This window comes from Alligator sinensis, unplaced genomic scaffold, assembly GCF_000455745.1.
Source record: "Alligator sinensis unplaced genomic scaffold, ASM45574v1 scaffold752_1, whole genome shotgun sequence".
Taxonomy (NCBI): Eukaryota; Metazoa; Chordata; order Crocodylia; family Alligatoridae; genus Alligator; species Alligator sinensis.
The window spans coordinates 1,400,307-1,420,224 of NW_005842000.1; the positions used below are offsets into that span (position 1 = coordinate 1,400,307).

General features: G+C 52.4%; 1 protein-coding gene across 1 annotated transcript in view; it reads right to left on the minus strand.

The window, feature by feature from the left end:
- Window positions 1-15,726, minus strand: part of EEF1A2 (eukaryotic translation elongation factor 1 alpha 2) — a 17,095-nt gene extending 1,369 nt beyond the window's left edge. The window contains exons 1-7 of the mRNA XM_006021646.2: window positions 15,576-15,726; window positions 13,398-13,601; window positions 8,547-8,726; window positions 6,921-7,217; window positions 2,225-2,375; window positions 1,173-1,429; window positions 279-513 (exon numbers count right to left, since the gene is read on the minus strand). Of these exons, the coding sequence (XP_006021708.1) occupies window positions 279-513; window positions 1,173-1,429; window positions 2,225-2,375; window positions 6,921-7,217; window positions 8,547-8,726; window positions 13,398-13,541 (1,264 nt within the window). The 5' untranslated portion in view covers window positions 13,542-13,601; window positions 15,576-15,726. The remainder of the gene's footprint in view (window positions 1-278; window positions 514-1,172; window positions 1,430-2,224; window positions 2,376-6,920; window positions 7,218-8,546; window positions 8,727-13,397; window positions 13,602-15,575) is intronic.
- Between the last annotated feature and the right edge of the window lie 4,192 nt (window positions 15,727-19,918).

Consider the following 19,918-nt stretch of genomic DNA (forward strand, 5'->3'; position numbering starts at 1 on the left):
CCTGCTGAACAGATTTGCTTCCAGGGTTTGATTTCAACCATAGAAGCCAGAAGGCTCAGAACTGGTATGATAAATATATCATTGCACTTAAGGGAGGGAGGTTTGGCAGCTGATGGATGGGCCTTTCAGGGGGGCACAGCTGCTGACCCGCCATGCTGAGATGAGACATGGGGCTTCCTAGAGATAACAGCTGGACACATCTTTGCAGAGAACCAGAGTGAGAGCACATCTGTGGACCTCCACATAACGTGAGGCCAGCCACGGGCCTGCTCTCTTACCAAGGGGCGGGTACTGGGAGAAGCTCTCCACACACATCGGCTTCCCGGGGATCATCTCCACGATGGCGGCGTCACCAGATTTTAGGGACTTGGGGTTGTCCTCCAGCTTCTTGCCAGAGCGCCGGTCGATCTTCTCCTTGAGCTCTGCAAACTTGCAGGCGATATGAGCGGTGTGGCAGTCAATGACGGGCGAGTACCCGGCGCTGATCTGGCCGGGGTGGTTCAGGATGATCACCTGGGGGAAGCAGAGAACCCAGTGAGCTCCGCCAGGGACAAGGCAGCTCCCAAGCCAGTTTAATGGTGTATGAGTGTGCAACACACCAGCTTAGTGTGCGAAATTGTTTTGAAGGTGGCTGGTTCTCTTTGCTAGGTGCCCTTTAGCTCAAGCAAGGAGCCTATATGTTCCCAGCACCCCATGTGTGTGTGCAAGAGAGATGCATCTCATAATCCTGCCTTCTCTGGGGAGCATGAATTTATGTGCCTTGTCTCTGCCAGGCTTCCCGGTGACCCTGACTCTGCCTTCATGCCCACATTGTCATGGAGAAAGGCTGAAGGCAGAAATGTGCTTGTTCCTACCATGGAATGACAAAGCTCCTTCTTGCTCAGTTTTCATTTGAATGATCCCAAAGGTTGGTGGAACAAGTTATCGGTGCTTAACATACCCCCCCTCCAACCCTTCTGACACTCCTAGCCTTCCTGGTCTAACATGCTGTATGATGGGGCTGTGTGCTGTTCACCAGCTGCTGTGTTCCACCCCAGAAGCAGCTGCATTTCAGCAGCATATGGAGGGGGAAGCGATTCTGATGCATGCAGGCAGGTCTCTCGACAAGCACTGGTGATAGACTTGGTACTATAGAGAACCAGGGCCACCCGGTCCCTTCTGACTGGGCTGACCTGAGAAGTGAACTGTGCGGCCTCCTGCGGGGGGTCCGACTTGCTGTCCCCGCAGACGTTCCCACGGCGGATGTCCTTGACGGACACGTTCTTCACGTTGAAGCCGACGTTGTCTCCCGGCAGGGCCTCGCTCAGCGCCTCGTGGTGCATCTCCACCGACTTCACCTCCGTGGTGATGTTCACAGGGGCAAAAGTCACCACCATGCCGGGCCGGAGGATGCCGGTCTCCACACGGCCCACGGGCACCGTCCCGATACCTGCAGGAGGAAGAGGGGTGAGGAAACAGCACAGCAGGGCTCTGTCTTCTGGAGACCCAAGGGAGATATGGCTGCAGTGGGTAGAAACCAGTGTAAAGCTCATTCATAGCCTAATTTGAACCTGTCACTAGTTGACAGGTAGCAACACCACATGCTGCCCCTTGTCAGTGATGCCCGGGGCTTTGAGGAACGGGCTGTGAATGGGAGGCAGCTTCAGCCCCGCGGTGCTCAAGCAGCCTGATCTCATCTGGAGTTTGCAGCCTCTATTTTTGCTGGCTGTCCCCCTTTCTGCTACATGTGTCAGATTGGGGATGGTGACTGGTGAGGTTGGTATACCTCAATGGTATATTTAGGTTAAATCTGTGCAGCTGTGCCAATGCTCCTGCTGGGACCACAGCTGGAGTTCCTGGCTAGAGGGTCTTGCCCCTCTGTTCAGAGTCGGACTGATATTTGGGGTCAGGAAGGAATTTTACCCCATGGCCAGAGTGGTATGGACTGGGGGATTTTGCCATCCTCTGTAGGGGGGGACTTGAGGATGTCTTGAGCATGTGTTCACAGCCTTTTAGAGAAGCAGGATGTTGGCTGCTGTGGTCTCCCTGCTTTACCTGCGTCTTGTGATGGTAGCTTGATGAAGAGTTTGGATTATAGGTTCATATAGGATGGTTTGGATAGGGCTGATTCTGCCTCAGGCAAGAGGGTTGGACTCGGTGTGATCTCTGGAGGTCCTGCTTCTCTGTAATTCAGATGACTTGGCTGAACCCCCCGGCCCCTGGGACATGTCAGCCCTGAGCTCACCTCCGATCTTGTAGACGTCCTGAAGGGGCAGGCGCAGGGGCTTGTCTGTCGGGCGGGTGGGAGGCAGGATGGTGTCCAGAGCTTCCAGCAGGGACACCCCACTAGCGTTGCCCTCCTTGCGCTCCACTTTCCACCCTTTGAACCAAGGCATCTGGGGAATAAAATGGCAGGCATGTGAGCCGAGTTGGTGACGAACCCCCTGCAACAAACCCAGGGCCCAAAGTAACATCCCACCAGAAAAAGAAACCTCCCCTGGGCCCTTTATCCACCCCGATGCCCTGCCTCTGTACAGAGGGGATTGCATCTCCCTGAGCAAGTGCACAGGTCTGGGTCATAACCCTTTGCAGTCCTGACTTGGGCCTGTCCTGGCTCTGTGCATTTTGCAGAGAACAGCCCTCCTGCGGTGTGTGTAAATCAGCAACGCCCTGCCTGACTGCACCCTCTGCTTGTGCGCCCATTCTCCCAGCGCCCTGGGAAGGGGTGGGGAGCATTGAACCCATGCCCTAAAACACCACCCAGGCTGCTTACTTGTGCTTCTGAATCCTTCCCCTGCTGGGGTACTTGTGGCCGGAGGTTTCCCCTGAAACCCATCAGGGCCTTTACAATGATGCCTCACTAAACCACAGCCATGGGGAAAGCCACGCCTGAGCACCGAACCCAGACTCCCCATCTAGTGACAAATAGGGGGGCAACAGCAGTGAGAGGCTGTTTCACATACTGCCTCTCTGATCCAGTTAGTCTACAAGGTGCATCTTTACCCTGCCTTCTGCCCGACTGCAGCCTGACACGGCGAACTCCCCGTGTCTGACCCGCGGGCGCCGTCCAGACAGCAAAAGGCCGTCATGCTGATGGTGAGCAGGACTAAGGGGGACCAGAAACCCTCCAGCTGCAGGGAGCACGTCCACACAGGGACCAGTTTAACTGAACCGGTTCGATGGGATATTTAGGTAAAACCTGTGCAGCCGGAGACAAAAGAAATGAAGACCTGGGAGGAGAGGAAGAGGAAATGAAAGGAAAGATGGAGAGAGCTGTGCGATGAGGGATTAAGAGCGGCGGGGAGGAAGGAATCGAGGCCGATTAATGAGAGTGTTGCAGAGGGGAAAGCTGGGGATGGGAAGTGCTGGAGCGAAGGTGCTGAGGCCTCTGCTTTGCGTGGAGCAGAAGGCGCCTGATGATTGAATAACCTGCTTTCGTTCTTGGCGTGCGCCCTGCACCCTGCGCTGCAGCAAACCCGCCTCCCTCCCCTGGCCCTGCCTGCAGCTCCCTTCCCGAACCCGAGCAACCCTGACCAGGGCACTGTGCCAGGAAACTCGCAGCTCCCCTTTGCAATGCAAATCCAGAGCGTGGCTGGCTTCCAATGGCAAGCGGCACGCTTCCTGACCTCCCGCCGTGATTGGCTCGGTGGCTGTTGGCATGGAGACAGTGCGGCCACCGGCCAATCACGTGCGGCTGGATGCCCAACCATCGGTTTCGGAAAACAAGCCGGAAAACAGGCAGCCTTTGCATGGGTCTGAGATCCTCCATGAGGTAGACAGCAGTGGGGCCTTGATTCCCAGCTGGGGTCCACAACACAAATATGAATGATGATGATGATGGTGATGAAGCAGGACCGGACTGGGCATCGAAATGCATCTTTTGGTGCGATCTGGGCCTGATTCACCCAGCTCCACAGTTTGCTCTCTCTCCTGATACAAGACATTTCTCCTAAAGCCCCAGCCCCTGGACTTAGGGGATCACAAAAGGCTCCCAGCTCTCGCCCTTCTTGCTTTTTTTAAAGTCTTTGTGCTTTGGGGATTGCACGAAACGGCGAGTCCTCCAGGCGCGGCAGCTCCGAGGTCCATGACAAGGATCGGGCTGCATTGTGACATCGAGCCAAGCTTGCGATCCCTGGGGTCTGCACATCTAGGGTCGGCAGGACCCCCTGGGAGCCCTGCTAGGACACTCATTGCTGGTTTCCCTCACCGTGTCTGCCCTCCTGTTTCCTGGGAGGTGCATGGGAAACAAAAGCCAGGGCCAGAAATGAATGATTTTTTTTCCTTATCAGAGCACGCGGCTTTCCCACCCCCCTCCTAGCTTGCGATGCCTTTGGCAGAGACACAGAGACAGCGGTGATGCCTGGCAGACAAGCATCCCAAGTTCATTAGGGGCTTGGGATTATACCACAAATCATGGGCTATTGCACCACAAATCATGTGAGAGCAGAAACCCAGCACCATCCCAGCTGCCTGGCCCCCTCACTGCCAGCCCCCCCTGGGGTTTGCAGACCTCAGCAGCTGCAGTGATTAAAAAGGAGGGTCTGGGTCATCATCACAAGCCCATTATAGCGCATACGGGTGCTGAGATGAGTTGTCCTTGGCAAGCAAAGACCCCTTTTCCCAGCAAAACCTGACTGAGGAGACTATATTCCCCTAACGCGATGAAAATGCTTTCCTCCTGCACCGTGTCTCATTGCAAACAAGTGTGGGCACACGGTTGCTATCTCTTGCCATGTCAGGACTCGATTCGCTACCGCCGCACAAACGTCAGACCCAGCCGGGCGTTTCAGATGTCATTTCAAACTCGTGCAAGGAGAAACAAGTGCTCAGCCCGGCTCCGTCAGGGAGGGCATCTGAAAATTTGCTCCCTCTATGCTCTGTGTGTGAGCCTGAGGATGCTCTCTGCTTTTGATCGGCAAGGAGAAGGTAGCTTCTGGGCACTTGTCGGTACTAAGCAAGGCTGCTGGCCTTGCTATGCATTTGGGGAAAGGTATGAGGAGGATCCTGAAATTCCTGGACCCAATAAAGGGAAATGCTAAGAGTGTAATGAGCTGCTCTGCATAGGAGGAAGCCTCGGCCCCACCTGCTGCTAGGAGCAAGCCTGACCTCCTCGGCTGGGGTGGACTCAATGATGCCATTAGGCTGCCTGGCCAGGGCCTGCTCCTAGAAATGCCTTGGGAAGGAAGGAGGATGCTGTTCGTAGGGCGCTGGATGGAGACTCAGAAGTCCTGGTTCGGGTCCTTCTTTTCTGCTCTGCGCCTCGTACTTGCTCTGCTTTCACTGGGCCAGGCCCTGGATTCTAGGTTGGGAGCAAAGTATCTCCATCTGGCAAAGACCCTCTGTGAAGCTGTCCTATTTGGGCACTGGACAGCTTGGAGACACCAGAAGCATCCCTTTGTGTAGGGGATGTTATGGATCCTAATCCATGGACAGCTGCAAACTCTCTGCACTGGAGAAGCTCCTGGAGAGCCAGAAAAGACATTTGACTGCCTTGTGATTTGGGGAAAACTCACTGGGAAATGGGAGTGAAAAGTCAGAGCCTTACTGGGATGCAGGGGAAATCTGGAGGCTGCTTCTGTCTTTGATGCTCCCAGCAGAGATGCTGTTTGGGTGTGAACTCAGGCCGGACTCTGAGCACCGGGGAGCGGGGAGGGGGAGCTAGTCACGTCTTCTAGATGTGACACAAAGCCAAGTCTCTGGCCACGTAGGCTCCATCTTGCAAGGTAGAGAGGTCTCCGGCCCCTTTCCAGCAAAGCACATGACGTCCCATTACAGTCAATGGGATGGTTACAATTGAGCATGTGTTTAAGCATGCTGATGATTGCAAGCCAGGGTGCTCAGGGCCCTGGACCTGCCCAATTGGGTCCAGGCTGAATCAGGGTCTGAAGGCACTTTGTAATCTTCCCAAACTGGGATCCGAAGCTAACCCCCTTAATCTCATACATTCTCCCCCCAGCAACCAAATTCCCCCCTGCCATTTCCACTGGCTGGTGCATTTACCATCACTCCCTAGCTTAGATGTGCCATTCAAACAGCTGCCAGCCCACCCCAGAGACAGCTGCCTCAGTTTGTTGGGTGAGGGAGCGAGTTATTTCTGCATGTGCAGCTTGTGCAACCCAGGAGCAACATGTCGATGAATGCCTGGCGGTCCATTGGGATGAACGGTGCTCTGGAAAAGCCAGCTCACCTCTCTGGCTGTCTCCACTCTGCTCTGCCCCTCCACCACCCAGCCTATTAATAGCAGAGCTGTTGAGGATCATCTTCCCAGCCCAGCAACTGGTGACATTTGGAAGCTGTGTGACTCAAGCGGTGTGTGCTCCCGTCAGAGTGACCAAGACTGACCTTTCCCTCCGCTCTACCAGGCACTTGTCGAGGAAGGGAAACAACTAAAGACCAAGGAGGAAGGGCTCTCTTCTGTCTTAAGCCTTGGCATCTTATGACCTGCACTGTGAGGGACACTTTCAATATGTACCAAGTGTGCAATGGGCAGCAATGAAGCTAACAGGAGTCCCTCCAGTGCCGTGAACTAGTTTTAGTTCACGTGACAAAAGGCTGCCTGAAAGCACGTGCTATGTTCCCTCTGGCTGTGACATTTGCTCCGGACACGCCTGGGTTAAATATGGTTCTTGGGGCCCATGAGCCCTCCGAATAAATCCTTCAGGAGAAGCCATGCCCGTCAACTCCTGAAGACACTCGTGCTTCGCTGCCGTGTTGCTAGTCTGAACCGGAGACCCATTGACATATGCTGCTCAGCTCAATGAATACATGACCAGGAGGCTCAGATGCATTAATGCAGGAGACAGAGGCATGACCTTTGCATGCAGTCTGCATGCCACAAAGCTCGGTTTCAGACTCATTATGTCTAGTTTTGAAGCAGGACAGTCTATTGCAACCCACCCACTCCCCCAAAAGCACACACACGTGCACGCACACGCACTTACGTTGGGAGATGGCTCCAACATATTGTCCCCGTGCCACCCCGAGATTGGCACGAAGGGGACTGTGGCAGGGTTGTAGCCAATCTTCTTGATGTAGGCGCTGACTTCCTTGACGATCTCGTCGTAGCGCTTCTCGCTGTATGGGGGCTCCGTGGAGTCCATCTTGTTGATGCCCACGATTAGTTGCTTGACCCCCAGTGTGTAGGCCAGGAGAGCGTGCTCGCGGGTCTGCCCATTCTTGGAGATGCCAGCTTCAAATTCACCCACGCCAGCAGCCACGATAAGGACGGCGCAGTCGGCCTGGGGTGCGGGAGATACATTGAGTGGGTCAGGCAAGGGAGGTCTGCCATTGAGGATAGCTGGGGGTGGGCGTGGGGGGCAAGGGTGCCGCTGGTTTTAGCCAAAATGGGCACTACTTAGAGACAGGCAATGCATGGGAAGATGCAAGGCCAGCCCCTCCCAATACACCTGCCCACCCCATTCAGTCCTGACCTCAGCTGATGCTGCTGTTCCCTGCCAGTTGCACTTGGTTTTGTGACCTAGGTCTAAGGACCAGGGTGAAACCATCCAGCTCCTAGCCAGGAGCTGTGCTTGGCCATACAGGGACACCCAGTAAAGGCCTCATTGAGCACCCACTGAAGTCTTGAGACCCTCTAAATTGACCTTTGATGGAGCCTCAAGTGCTTGAACCCAGCACAACCTTACTGTCCCTTCTGCCCTGAGGATACTCCTCCTGCCACGTGGAACGTAATTGTTCTCTGGTCTGAACGGTAGTATCTAACACCAGCTAAATACACTACATCCCATCCCTGCTGCCATCCCCAAATGGCTCAGACCATGTTTCAGCAGAGTCTCTAAAAGAGCTACTGTTGATTTGTATAGTAGGAGCCTGAAGGTACTTATGTGATAGCTGCATCTGCATCCCTACAGGGCACCAGTCCTGCTAAGCCAGCGGGCATCAGGTGTTTTGGGGGGAAGGCATCTTGCATATGAATGACATGGCCGGTCTGATGGTCGGGGCCAGACCACAGCACCAATGGATGGCAAGACCTGTTTCCATAGCTAATGCTCGATACTAACAGGAGCCTAGGGTGGGATAGGGGAGAGCTACTGGCCTCCTGGATGCCAAGTGACCTCCGGTGCCCATTCAGGTCTTGTTCAATAGTTATGGCAACCAGATGTGCTCATGAAGGCAAAGATAGCAGCCCTAAGTGAAAGGCAGGAGGGGTGAAGTCCAATGACCCTGCCTTGGGCAATCAAGTTGATCTAAGCTATGGGGTGACAGGAGCTGCCTGAGGCCAGGCTAGGGCCCTTCCCTCCTCCATGACGCCATTCAACATTTCACATCAGAGGCAGGGGGACAGGTGGGACCACGTCCCCTCTTCGGCTAATACTGTCAATTGTTGGGGCTGAAAGACCCCCCCAAAATGGGATTTTCTAGGCTTGCAGCATCAGTGAGCTGATGAAGGTGCTTCCAGCATATTTGTCTCTTGATCTACTGGGTTCTGATAGAAAGCCCAGCAGAGAGAGGGACCCCAAAGGAGCCCTCTAAGGACCTCACGACTATGTCCGCAGGTCCCCATGGCATGGCCTACATCACACTTCACCCCGCGGCGGTGTCTTCCTCACCTGTGAGGTCCCAGTGATCATGTTCTTGATGAAGTCCCGGTGCCCAGGGGCATCAATGATGGTGATGTAGTACTTGGTGGTCTCGAACTTCCACAGGGAGATGTCAATGGTGATCCCACGCTCCCGCTCAGCCTTCAGCTTGTCCAGCACCCAGGCGTATTTAAAGGAGCCTTTCCCCATCTAGCAGACGATCAAAGGAGAAAGAAAAGAAAGCACCCAGTGAGAAACCTATGCCCCAAACTTTGCCACGTGGCAAAGAATCATCCCAGCATCCACAGGGCTATTCAGATCGCAGGCCCAGATACCCAAGGTGTTACAGAGGCAAAATCCCATTAAATGCAATGGCAGCAGGATCCAATCCATAATCTGCAGACCAATAAATGCAGATACGGTGGCTTCCTGTAAGTGCATCAATGAGATAAAGACCCAAGTGGGAGGAGAGTGACTGCAGCTAAAAGATCAGATAGGCCTGGGGATAAATGGATGGATAAAGGGCAGGAATAAATGCAGCTGCAACCATGGTTTCTAGCCATGACAGGAGGGAGGTTTGGGCGCAGGGGAGGAAGAGTGCAATCCAAAAAAAGAACGGATTAGTTCAAGAGGAAGCTTGATAAATAGCCAAGCAGGATGGTCTGATGTGGCTACAAGGTCTGGGGTACCCAAAAGATCCCCTTTCAGTCCTGCATCTCTGTGAAGTATTATGCCCTCCATGTCTGGCTAATGGTTTATGTCATCTGATAACCTGCCAGTGGTAGAGAAAGTCTTAACCTGGGATTTCTGGCTATCGAGGGACTCTGTGCAATGTTGCCGGCTAAGAGAAGAAAAGTCATTGTTTAGCAAATGCATTTAGGAGTCAAGGCATCCAGTAATATTGCAGAGCGATCCATTGATAAAACAGATGCAGAAGGATGCTGTTGGCTGCTGGGTCAAGCAAGACTATGTTTTTGCTGAGCAGCAGATGAAGTCACAGGCAAAGCCACGACCTGACATTGCTTGCTGTCTAATGGGAAAATCGTGGCCAACGCTCTGATGGTAAAATCACAGTCAGCCTCAAATGTGCTGAGGGTGCTGGGGTTTGCTCCATGAGATACTTGTAGGGTAGGTCATACCTTGCTCATGGGGGGACATGACTGGGTGATGACATAGCTAGGTAGTAAAATCCCATTGCTCTTTGTTGCATTGCTCATTAACTTGACATTGCACCATGTCTGTCCCTTCTCTCTCCTCCCATACAGCTTGTCAGCCTCCAAAATGGTTTCCTCTCCTCTTCCTTCCCTTAGGCATTTCCATCACAAGAACGGCCTCGGTTTCTCTTTGCAATCTGTAAATCTCCCCACGAGGGGGAGCTTGCCTCCTCCCTCCTGAGATGCAGTCACGTGCATCTATCCTGAAATATGAACCTTACGTCAGTGAAAATGAAGTCACAGAGAGAGGAGGGAAAAAAAATCACTCTCTCGAGCTGAGATGGAGGAGAGCTAAACCATTGCTGCCTGACTGCACCTCAGGGGTTAATGCTCTATGATGTCCCAATGCTTAAAAGAACCCTTTTGCATTCTAGAAATGGGGGAAAAATGGGTTTAATATAAAGAAGCAAGTCATTCGCTATGGTCTTTGTAGCGCACGGGAGCACAGAAAGTGCCACGTTCATCTCCTAGGGTGCCCTGTCTCCAGCTTTGCTCAGCACTAGAGGTTTCAAAGGACCGTATAAGATAATCCATCATGGGCCATTAGAAATCAGGTTCTTCCCAAGCACAGACTGGCTCATGGTCTGAGGCACAAGGATAACCACCGTGGCACAGAAATGATCCCCTCAACCTCACTGCAGGTGCTCTGCTCCTCTGTCCAGTAGAGCACAGGACAGGGTCCATCAAAGTCAATGGAAAGACTCCCGATGATGGCAGCGGGCACTAGGTAAAGCCCCCAGACAGCTGCCAACTTCCATCCCCAAAGCGGCTGCCTTTCAGGGTCGGTGACGTGATTCCTGCGTCAGGTCCGTGCAGCACGAATTATTCATGGAGCCGGCCTGCTTGCATAACAGATTTCTATCAGGGATGACTTTGCATCTTGCTGCGGAGGATTGTGGGCAAAATCCTAAAATGGCTGAAAACCCTCTCTTCCTTGCTGCATGGAAAGAAGCAGATCTCAGACAAGCCCCGGTCTTCTGAACTTGCAGCAAGGAGCTTCTGATGCATCGAGAGAGGTGCATTTTCCAGATTGTCCCGAGTGGTTGGATAGAAATTTCCAGATGCAGTCCCTATTTCTGACTAATTACATGACACGCGCTGCAGGTCATAATTAGGTCTGAACAAGTGCTAAGCATTTAACCCCTCCCTAGCTGGCATGTGGACTCTCAGCTCATCCTCACCAGGGGGAAAAGGAAGAGATCGCTCATAATGCACATCACTGTCGTCCGTGGCAGGACGGCTGTGACAAAAAGGCACTGTTTTAGCTAGAGTTCATTGCTGATAACCAGACCGAGCTGACGCTTTGCATCAGGAGATCTCAAAGCACCTAGCAAAGGAGGTTGGTACCGTGACGCCTGGTTTGCAGATGGGAAAACTGAGGCGGAGACAGGTTAAATAAACCTGCCCTAAGTAGGACAGTGTCACAACTGAGATTAGGATGCAGGTCTCCCAACCGACAAGCCAGTGCCCTTATTCATCAGCATATGTCGATTTTCCAGATCTAGCTCTTGGCAGGCCAGTCAAGGGGATCAGCACTGTCTATTGTGGCCAAAAGACTGGGATTTGAATGGGGTGTAAAGAGATACCCACTGGTTTTGACACTCGTCTCAGCAGACCGTCCCTTCCACGGACAACTGGGCCCTTTCTCGTGAGCCCGATGGGAGCCCGTTGAAAGCTCGTCCTTGCTCAGAAAAAACAGATGATTGAGAAGTGTCAGCAAGAGAGAATCATTTCCTCTCACCCCTCAAAAAAGAGAGAGGGTCCTTTCAGATAAGTGCTGGATCACACTAGCCCCTGCAGTGTCACGCATATCCCGAGGACAAATGCAAGCTTTTATTTAGCAAACAGTTCCCCCCCCCCACTTTCACTGGGGATATTCGGTTACCCAGAGCTGTGCTGAGAAAAACCTGCATTATCTAGCTCAGCACAATAATGTCACTGTTAAATGCCAGAAACAGCCTGATATTTCCAGATTAAGCTAAACAGCAAGGACAGCCGTGTTTTGAGATCACAAATCATGAACAAGCCCCGTATCCCTTCCCAAGCTACTGTTACCTCTCCTTTTTAGCCCCAAAGTCTTCTTCCTTTCTCTTTTCTCCTTTAAAAAAAAAAGGGATCCCTATGCTGTGTTATGGTTTTGCTTGGTTTTTGGGGGGGATTCATACAGGCCTCCATTTCCTACCAGTGCAACCTCGTGCAAGAACAACCCTTCCCCAGCCCTGCAGTAGAAAATGGAGTCGGCAGGGCTCAGTCAATAGGCTATTAATAGCAGCTTCTCGTCCTCACGTTATTCTGGCAAGTCAGTGAAAGCGTCCGTGCAATTAAAGCGGCTGCAGTCACATCTCGACCAGCCTAATTATACCCCCTTTCATTTGTTGGCACAGGACAGAAATATGTGGAAACAGCAGTGACTGGGTTAAAAAAGAGAGAGAGAGAGCAGTTTTGACGGGATGCAGCTCCTACTGGGAGGACTGGGGGGAAAAAAAAAGCTGCAAATAAGGTAGAGAAATAGGTGTTTTATCCTTGCCTGGAAATTCAATGGGCTGGAGAGGGGCAACCTGCAAGCTGCTTGTCTGAGATAGGCAGCACCGAGCATCCTGCCTCTTTTATATATGACAGCTAACAGTTTCTATCCAGAAAAATCAAAGGATATATGTGTCAAAGCCTCCCGGGCTTCATTGGGAACGTACCTTTTCAAATAACATATTGATCTGCTAAAATTGCCCAGCAAGGCACCCGATGGTTTGATTCACTGGAATTTACTCCAGTCGGTTTCTGGGCTCTCCTCATTCAATACAGGTTCCCTTTGGCTCTACATCCATCCCTTTCCATATGCTTTAATATGTTGCTGATGGCTCGAGAGATGGATTTATTAGAGCGCCATGATTGTGGCCATGGTACAAGAGAGATCCTGACATTCGAATAAATGCCTAGATTTCATAGCAGGCTTTCTACCTGGAAGGCTTCTGCTGAAGCTACAGATCAAATCCCGAACACCCAAATGTAAAGAGGGATGTCAGCATCGACAGAATAGATCAGGCCAGCGGTCACCTGGTCCATTGTCTTGTCTCCAGCAGTCACCAGGGCCAGCTATTTCAGAATAAAATTCAAGCCAATTCCTACAACATTTAGGGATAAGTGACTTGCTCCTTGGAAAGATTTCCTCCTAGCCCCTAATACCAGTATGGAGGTATTGGTTTATTCGCATGAGGTCACAGCCCAGCCAGACTCTCTACTATGATAAGGTGTGATCCACATAAGTCTCCACTATTGCTTTTAAATCCTGCAGAGCTCTTGCACCCTCATGGCTTTCCTGTGGCCATGACTTCCACAGGTGGATAGGAAAACACAGACAACAGGATGACTAGGCCAAAAGGTCCTACTTTTCCAAGGCCAGAGGTGTTGGAAAGGCCCAGAGGTAAGAGGAAGAATGGGGAAAAAGAGGAAATGGGACTAACAAGGGGAGAAGGGAGCAAATAGACCATAGGGAACAATCCAATGAAAGGAGATCGAATCCTAGAAAAGGAGGGCTGGAAGGGACCTCGGGAGGTCATCTAGGCCTGCCCCTTGCTCAAGGCAGGCACCATATGATTTAGGGGTCTTTTCCATCGCCCGGTTGCTCTGGAGGAGACAAAGGGGAAGGCACGGTAAGGGCGGGACAGCTCACCTCAGCAGCCTCCTTCTCAAATTTCTCAATGGTCCTTTTGTCAATGCCCCCGCATTTGTAGATGAGATGTCCGGTGGTAGTGGATTTCCCAGAGTCCACATGTCCAATGACGACGATGTTGATATGTGTCTTCTCCTTCCCCATCCTCGCGGGCTAGGTGTGAAGGGCTGGCGCTAGCGAAGCGGTGGACACGGCGCTGCGTTCCTGTGGAGGTTGGGGAGGAAAAAGCACAGACGTTGCATGAGTCCCGACACCCCAAAAGGCAGCAAAACCCCAGGGCCACCCCATCTTCCCACTGCCCTCAGCAAGGCATGGGCTCTGAATGACAAGGCTTGTATACAGAGAAAGATATTACTATTTTTCTGTCCTCTTTGTGAATTAAAGCCCACCTTCTACCGGCACCAGCAACCCAACTCTTGGCCCGACGGGCTTAGGCTTGCCTGTCTGCTATCCTCTTTGGAGCAGCGGTGGAAGGACCCGCCTGCCTCTGGGATGATGGGGGCTCACTGCCCTATTTCTGTGTGCTGCGTAAAGCCTTTCCAACGTGAGTCACCGTGTTCGCAGCCTTTGCAAACAAGGTGTGCCCGTGCCCCTGGGGAATGCATATTGAAAGGCAGGTGTCAGAGGGGGGCCCTAATCCTTAGTACCCCCTTAAAGCCCTTCTAGATAGAAAGCTCGCCCCCTCACTGCAGCCAAATGCACCCCGTTATGGAAAGACTGCTTCGTTCCCAGAGCTTCTGCATTTGAAATAACTAAATGCTGCCTCCATTTCACATGCTGCCTTCCTCTCGGGTAGCTGCCGGGCATCCATGCTGGCTTAGGCATATCGCGAGAGGGGCTCAGCACGATATCAGATTCCTCTCCCTCTCTGCCTCTCTGCATCGAGCTCTCCCCCACGGAGCTCGTGGTTGGGATGACAATATGGTGCCCACAAAAGGGAATGGACAAAAATAGCCTGCGGCTGAATTGGAAGCAGTTGGGCAGCCTGCAGAAAGCCGGGTGCTGGTGCCTGAGCTGGCAATGGGGTTTTTTTTCCTCCAAGGATCAAAATAAAATGTAGAGAGGAAAGGAAAAGCAATCCATCCATTTGTCTGTCCCGGCATCTCCACGCTCCGCAGCTGCACCACGAACCAGCCAGAGCAGGAGCCTGCTTGGACATCTAATAAAATCCAATGTCATCATGAAGCTGCCCATAAAGGTAAAAGAGGTCAGGGAAAGTTTGCCCCCGTCATACAGACTCAGCCGTGCAGGCAGTAACGTCCTCGGAGAGCAGCCTTCCAGGAGAGCAGGGAGCCCTCCCACCCCCCATTAGACCTTGGGGGGAGCCTTGTGGAAATGAAACCGGGGGTGGGGGCTAATCCGTGCTAGCACCGAACAACAGCAAAGGCAGCTCTTTCAAAGGCGGGCGTCTCACATCTTCCAGCTGCCATGCCGGCTGCCAGGGTTTCAGAAACCTCTAGGCAGCCTCTTTCTTTCTCTCAGGGCTCCTGATGCCAGCTGCTTCTGTTTGCAAGGGGGTGGGAGGGTCCGACATCTTGGGTAGGAAAATCTCCCTATTTACAAGCTGAAGGAAGAGTCGAGGGTGCCCCCGATGGGGTTGGGGAACACAGCACCTCCCCGCAACTCCTCTCTTTGGGGTTAGGTTTAAACCCAGCTTCACCTAGCCCTGGTGACTTCAGCTCAGCTAAGGGCTCATATGCCCTTCCTAGGCTTGGGGTGCTGTCTCGTATGCAAACACCATGATCCAGGGGCATATGCAGCCCTATCCGCAGCATCACGGCTCCTGCGGTTTCCTGGGGATCAAGGTCAAAGCCCTGCCATCGCCACCGAGCAAAGGTAGCAGCACCCCCCACCCCACCCACACCTGCCCGGCTCATGTGGGCTGGCTGGAAGGGGAAGCCGGAGCTCTGCCTCCAGAGGACAAGGCACCTAGCTCTGCTCTCCTCCCCACCTGGGACTTCTTAAATCATATTCTGTTAAGACTCTGGCTATTAATGGCTGCGCCCCCCTCCCCCCCCAGCAAAGCAAGTCAGTGGCTGCAGGCTTGGATGCACCAGGCGCTTGCAAACACACAACCCAGCTGCACCCCTTGCTCCCCTCTCCAGGCCGCCTGGGTGGGTGCAACCCCCATGCCCACCACCCTCCCCAGCTAGCTGCGGCTGGGTTGGGAGCTCTTACCAGTAGCTGTGGTCTCAGACAGCAGAGGCTGCCAGCTTAGGCTCCGGCTGTTTTATTTCCCTGGGAGGGGGTCCACCTATTGACGGTGCCAGCGCAATGCAGTGACCCCCTGCACTACAGCAATGCGGTACCGGGCGGAGGGAGGGAGTAGAGAGAGCAGGGAGGGGAGGAGACAGGAGGAGGGAGCTCAGGCAAGGAGGAGATGGATGGGGAGAGAGAGGGAGATGGAGAGGCAGAGACACACAGAGCTGGGCGCAGAGAGGAGCTGGGCAGGAGACACGGAGAGGGAAGGAGGGGAACCGCTGTGGCATGGGGGTCCAGGGGATGGGCAGGGGTTGCTCACCCAGGCTGGGCTGGGCATCGGTACCCCATCACCTAGCCAACTGATGAGCACATGGAGAGGCTGGGAGGGACGTACGGGGGTATCCAGCACACGGCAAAAGGGTGAAAGCACCACGTCCATCTGAAGGCAGCCGAGAGTTGGAGTTCGGATACCCCCTAGTCTCACCTGTCCCTAACCAAAAGGCACAAACTTGGGGGAAAACCCAAAAGCAATCCCCACTGCTATAATCTCTATAGCAGAGCTCCTTGCATTTGGAGGCATTTGCAGACTCTCACAGGGGTCAGCCTGCCTGTGACAGGCCTTCGCCTGCTAACTACAAGCCCTCCGGGCTGGGGGCTGGCACGTAGGATGCCTGCCAGGGATGTGGGAGGATCCGAAGCCCCAGACAGATGGATGAGTCTGGGAAGGGAGGACGCTTGCCGATGGTAGCGCCAGGCAGACTTCAATGAGTGAGCTCTGCTCACTTGAAATTTGGAGCTCAGTTCAGAACGGATTTGGCCCTGGAAATGAACTTTAATAAATAAGTAAGTAACGGCAGCCGGGGACTCGGCGCTGTCCTAGCTGGCAGCCTCGGGACCTATCTAGGGACAAGCAGGGACCAGCCAAGGTGGCCCTCACAGGTACCCGAAAGCCCCAGGGCTGGATGGATGGGTCTTGGCAGGACAACTCCTGGCTCATTACCCCGGAGGGGTAACAAAGCACATGGATGCACCTCTGTTCCTTGCACCGGTGCTGGGCCTGGCTGAGGGGGCTGGTCCACAGGTCCCTGAATGTTGCATCCTCTGCAAGCATCACATTTGCTTACAGCAGGGAGCGGGGTCATCATGCAACAAACCCCATCCTTCCCAGGGGTCACAGAAGCAGCGATGTCCCTGGCCTTCCCATTACCCCACAAAGAGACCACAGGGAGCAGTGAGCTGCCTCCCCGAGGCCTGCCCAGGCACCAGCCATGATTGATAGCTCCCCATCTCGGAGAGGCTATAGCTGTTGCAAATTGAATTCCAGAAGTAATCACACGGCTATCAATTCAGTCCCTCTCCTGCCACGTTTGAGCCCATCTGTTATTTCAGAGAGGCGACAGGGCTGCCTTGACCACATTAGATTGCCAATTAACCTCATTGGCCTGGATGGGGGAGCAGGAGTTACCCTTCAGCATTTTCTTACTGAGAAAAGGATGTGTGGGCTGGGGAGAGGGGCTGCAAGATAGCTTTTCCTTGTGGGTATTAGAGAGGCTATTGCCATGGAAAATTTGAGAGGGAAGGAAGACCAGCGTTTAGCAAGGAAGAGAGCGCTCTGAATTGCAATGCATTTTCACAGAGACAAAGGCACTCTCAGGGCATCCAAAAGAGCATGTGTGGAGCTAAAAGGAAAAGTGTTTCTTTTGAAACATGGGCCTGTGAAGGAGCAGTAGACATGAGGTTTCTGATTCCCCCGATGTCGGCAGGACGAGTATTTCTATCAGGGGCCCAGGAGTCAGGACCAGGAATGTCCTTGGTGACTCGATTTACCCACCTTTAAGTTCGAGCTAATAATCACCTACCTGGCAATGTGACAATACAAATATGACACAATCCTTCTCCAGCTCTGCAAGGCGTGCAGGGGAAGAGTATCATTATTAGATTGCATGCCTGCCATTTAAAAATGACACCAGGGTACATTATTACAGGAAGAAATAGCAGGATTTATTAGCAAGGAACTAATAAAGCAAACCCATTTACATGTCCTGTGCTCCTCCAGTTGCTGCACACAGATTTACCCAGAAGATGAGGCTTATTTGATCTAGTGAACCCAGGAGAAGTGCTGTCAGTACTGAGGCCACATAAGAAATCTTTTCTAGTGCACTAACTTGATATTTTACTTGCCTGTGAAATAGCATGGAGGGGTCAGGGTATTTAAATACTGTCAGCTACGTGGTTACAAGGCTAAAGCAGTGTGCTTCTCCCTTATGAAGCCTCAGGGCAGGTCAAAAGATAACAAATTTTGACCTAAATAGTGCACTCTTTATGGGGAGCGTTGTATTGTCGGTCTGCAAGTGCCTGGCACAAGTGGGACTCTTGATGATAATTATAACTCATTTGCCAGCTAACTTATATATTTACCTGGGTAATTCGTGGGTTAAATATATATGTGTCCTGTACCTTAAAATGCTGCTCACCTCTACTGTGAAAGAAATCGCTTTTATTTCTGGTATCATGTTAGGCCGGTCATTTAGTGGTGTTTTTAGGGCTGTCGTATAACACCGATCCTTTTGCATAGTGTTTCTTCTCCAAAAGACAAGGCACTCAGAGGCAAACAAAGGGAATCAAAAGCACGGCTCTAAGACAATAGATACAGGACTCTCCTCGGCCCTCTTAGCCAGGATCAATGGGCTTACCCCAGGCCTGGATTTAGCTCAGTAGGTATAATTGTTAGGTGGTTCCCAGGGGAAAGGATCATTATAATATAAACAGAGTGGATTGAAGCAAGCACTGGAAGTCGACAGCAGTCGACTGACCTTAATGCCTGTGATAGGTTTGGCTCAAAGGGAGGAGTCCTGGCACTGTTTTAAGCCAGCGACAAAATTCCCATTGACTAGAAGGGGGCTAGGATTTCAGACGTTACGGCAACCGCTGAATGTCAGGCATGCTCACATATCTGATCGGAGGTAGGCTCGGTGTACAGGACCCCCTTGCTCTTCCCATCTCTGCCTAGATGCCTGTGCTTGGGTAAAGCAATATCCTCCCTCTTTTATTTCTTGATATAACTGCATCAGCCCACAGGGAATAACAATGCATGGGAGCAAGAAACACTCTGAGTTTATTCCCTCTTCTCTCAAAGACAGCTCATTTTTGGCCCCTTTTCTGCATCAGGAATATAACCATCAGAGACAAAGGAGTAAAGGAGCCTGCATCTCAAACAACGTGGTGCATAATCACTTCGTCCCCCACGGCTGTGTTCAGGAAGGAGGATCACTAGGGGCTGGCTGCTATTGCATAGCAGCTGGGTCTGAGTTTTCAGGTGTGACCTGCATCACCAAGTCCTCCGACACATCCAGGCCGTTCTGCCAGCGAGGAGCTGCACGGGTGGATTCTGGTCCATAGCATGCTTCATATTTTAATAATGAAGCCTGACAATCCCTGATGCTATAAATAGTACAGTACACAACAGCGCTCTCAGACCTGGCTAATCTGGGCTCGGGCGAGCCATGTTGCCTCCGAATGATTTAAAGCAATCGCTGTCTGATGCCGTGCAGCCGGACGCACAGGCTTTTGGAGTCCACATGAAAAAAGGTTGAGCCTGAGCAAATGTGATTGCTGCTGGCTCCTTCACCTTGGCTATTTTTGCACCTGTCTGGTTCCCCACCATGTCTGAATCAAGGCTTTTCTCATCCAGGGCTTCTCTAGGGAAGTGAAAAATTGCATTGTGAAACCATACATGAAGGCTTGAGAATGCAGTGAAAGGGCACTGGACACCTAAGCCATAAGCAATGTCCCCAAGGAAGTCCAGCTTTGCCCAGCCAGGTCCCTGGGGTCAGCACATATCTAGTTCACCATTAAAACACTCTCTATAATTTCCCACGCTGTCTGTATTGCAAAACCTTTATCACTCATTTGCAGCTCGTTCCAGAAATCTGGCAGTCTCTAACCAAGAGACATCCAGGGGTCAAGCTGTTCTGTCTGCAGAAGAGGACTGACCTACAGCAATGGCGCTGCAGTGTTTGGACATTTGTCCAAAATACATTAATCGAGATTACCAAACATTTGCAGGGGTGCGATGGGGGAGAGCGACTTGTCCTTGGGCATCTTGTCAAATGCCACCTCTGTCTGGGCTCTCCTCATTCAGGCCAGGTACAGACAGGATGCTTTTACTGGTATAAGTGATTGGAAACTGGTCTAAACTGATAGAAGTGATTGGAAATAGCACCCGTAACAGAAGTTTGGCACACAAAACTGGTCTATACCTGTAACCGAACAGAAGTTCGGCACGCATGGACTGGTTTAAAATGGCAGGCTCCGGTCTA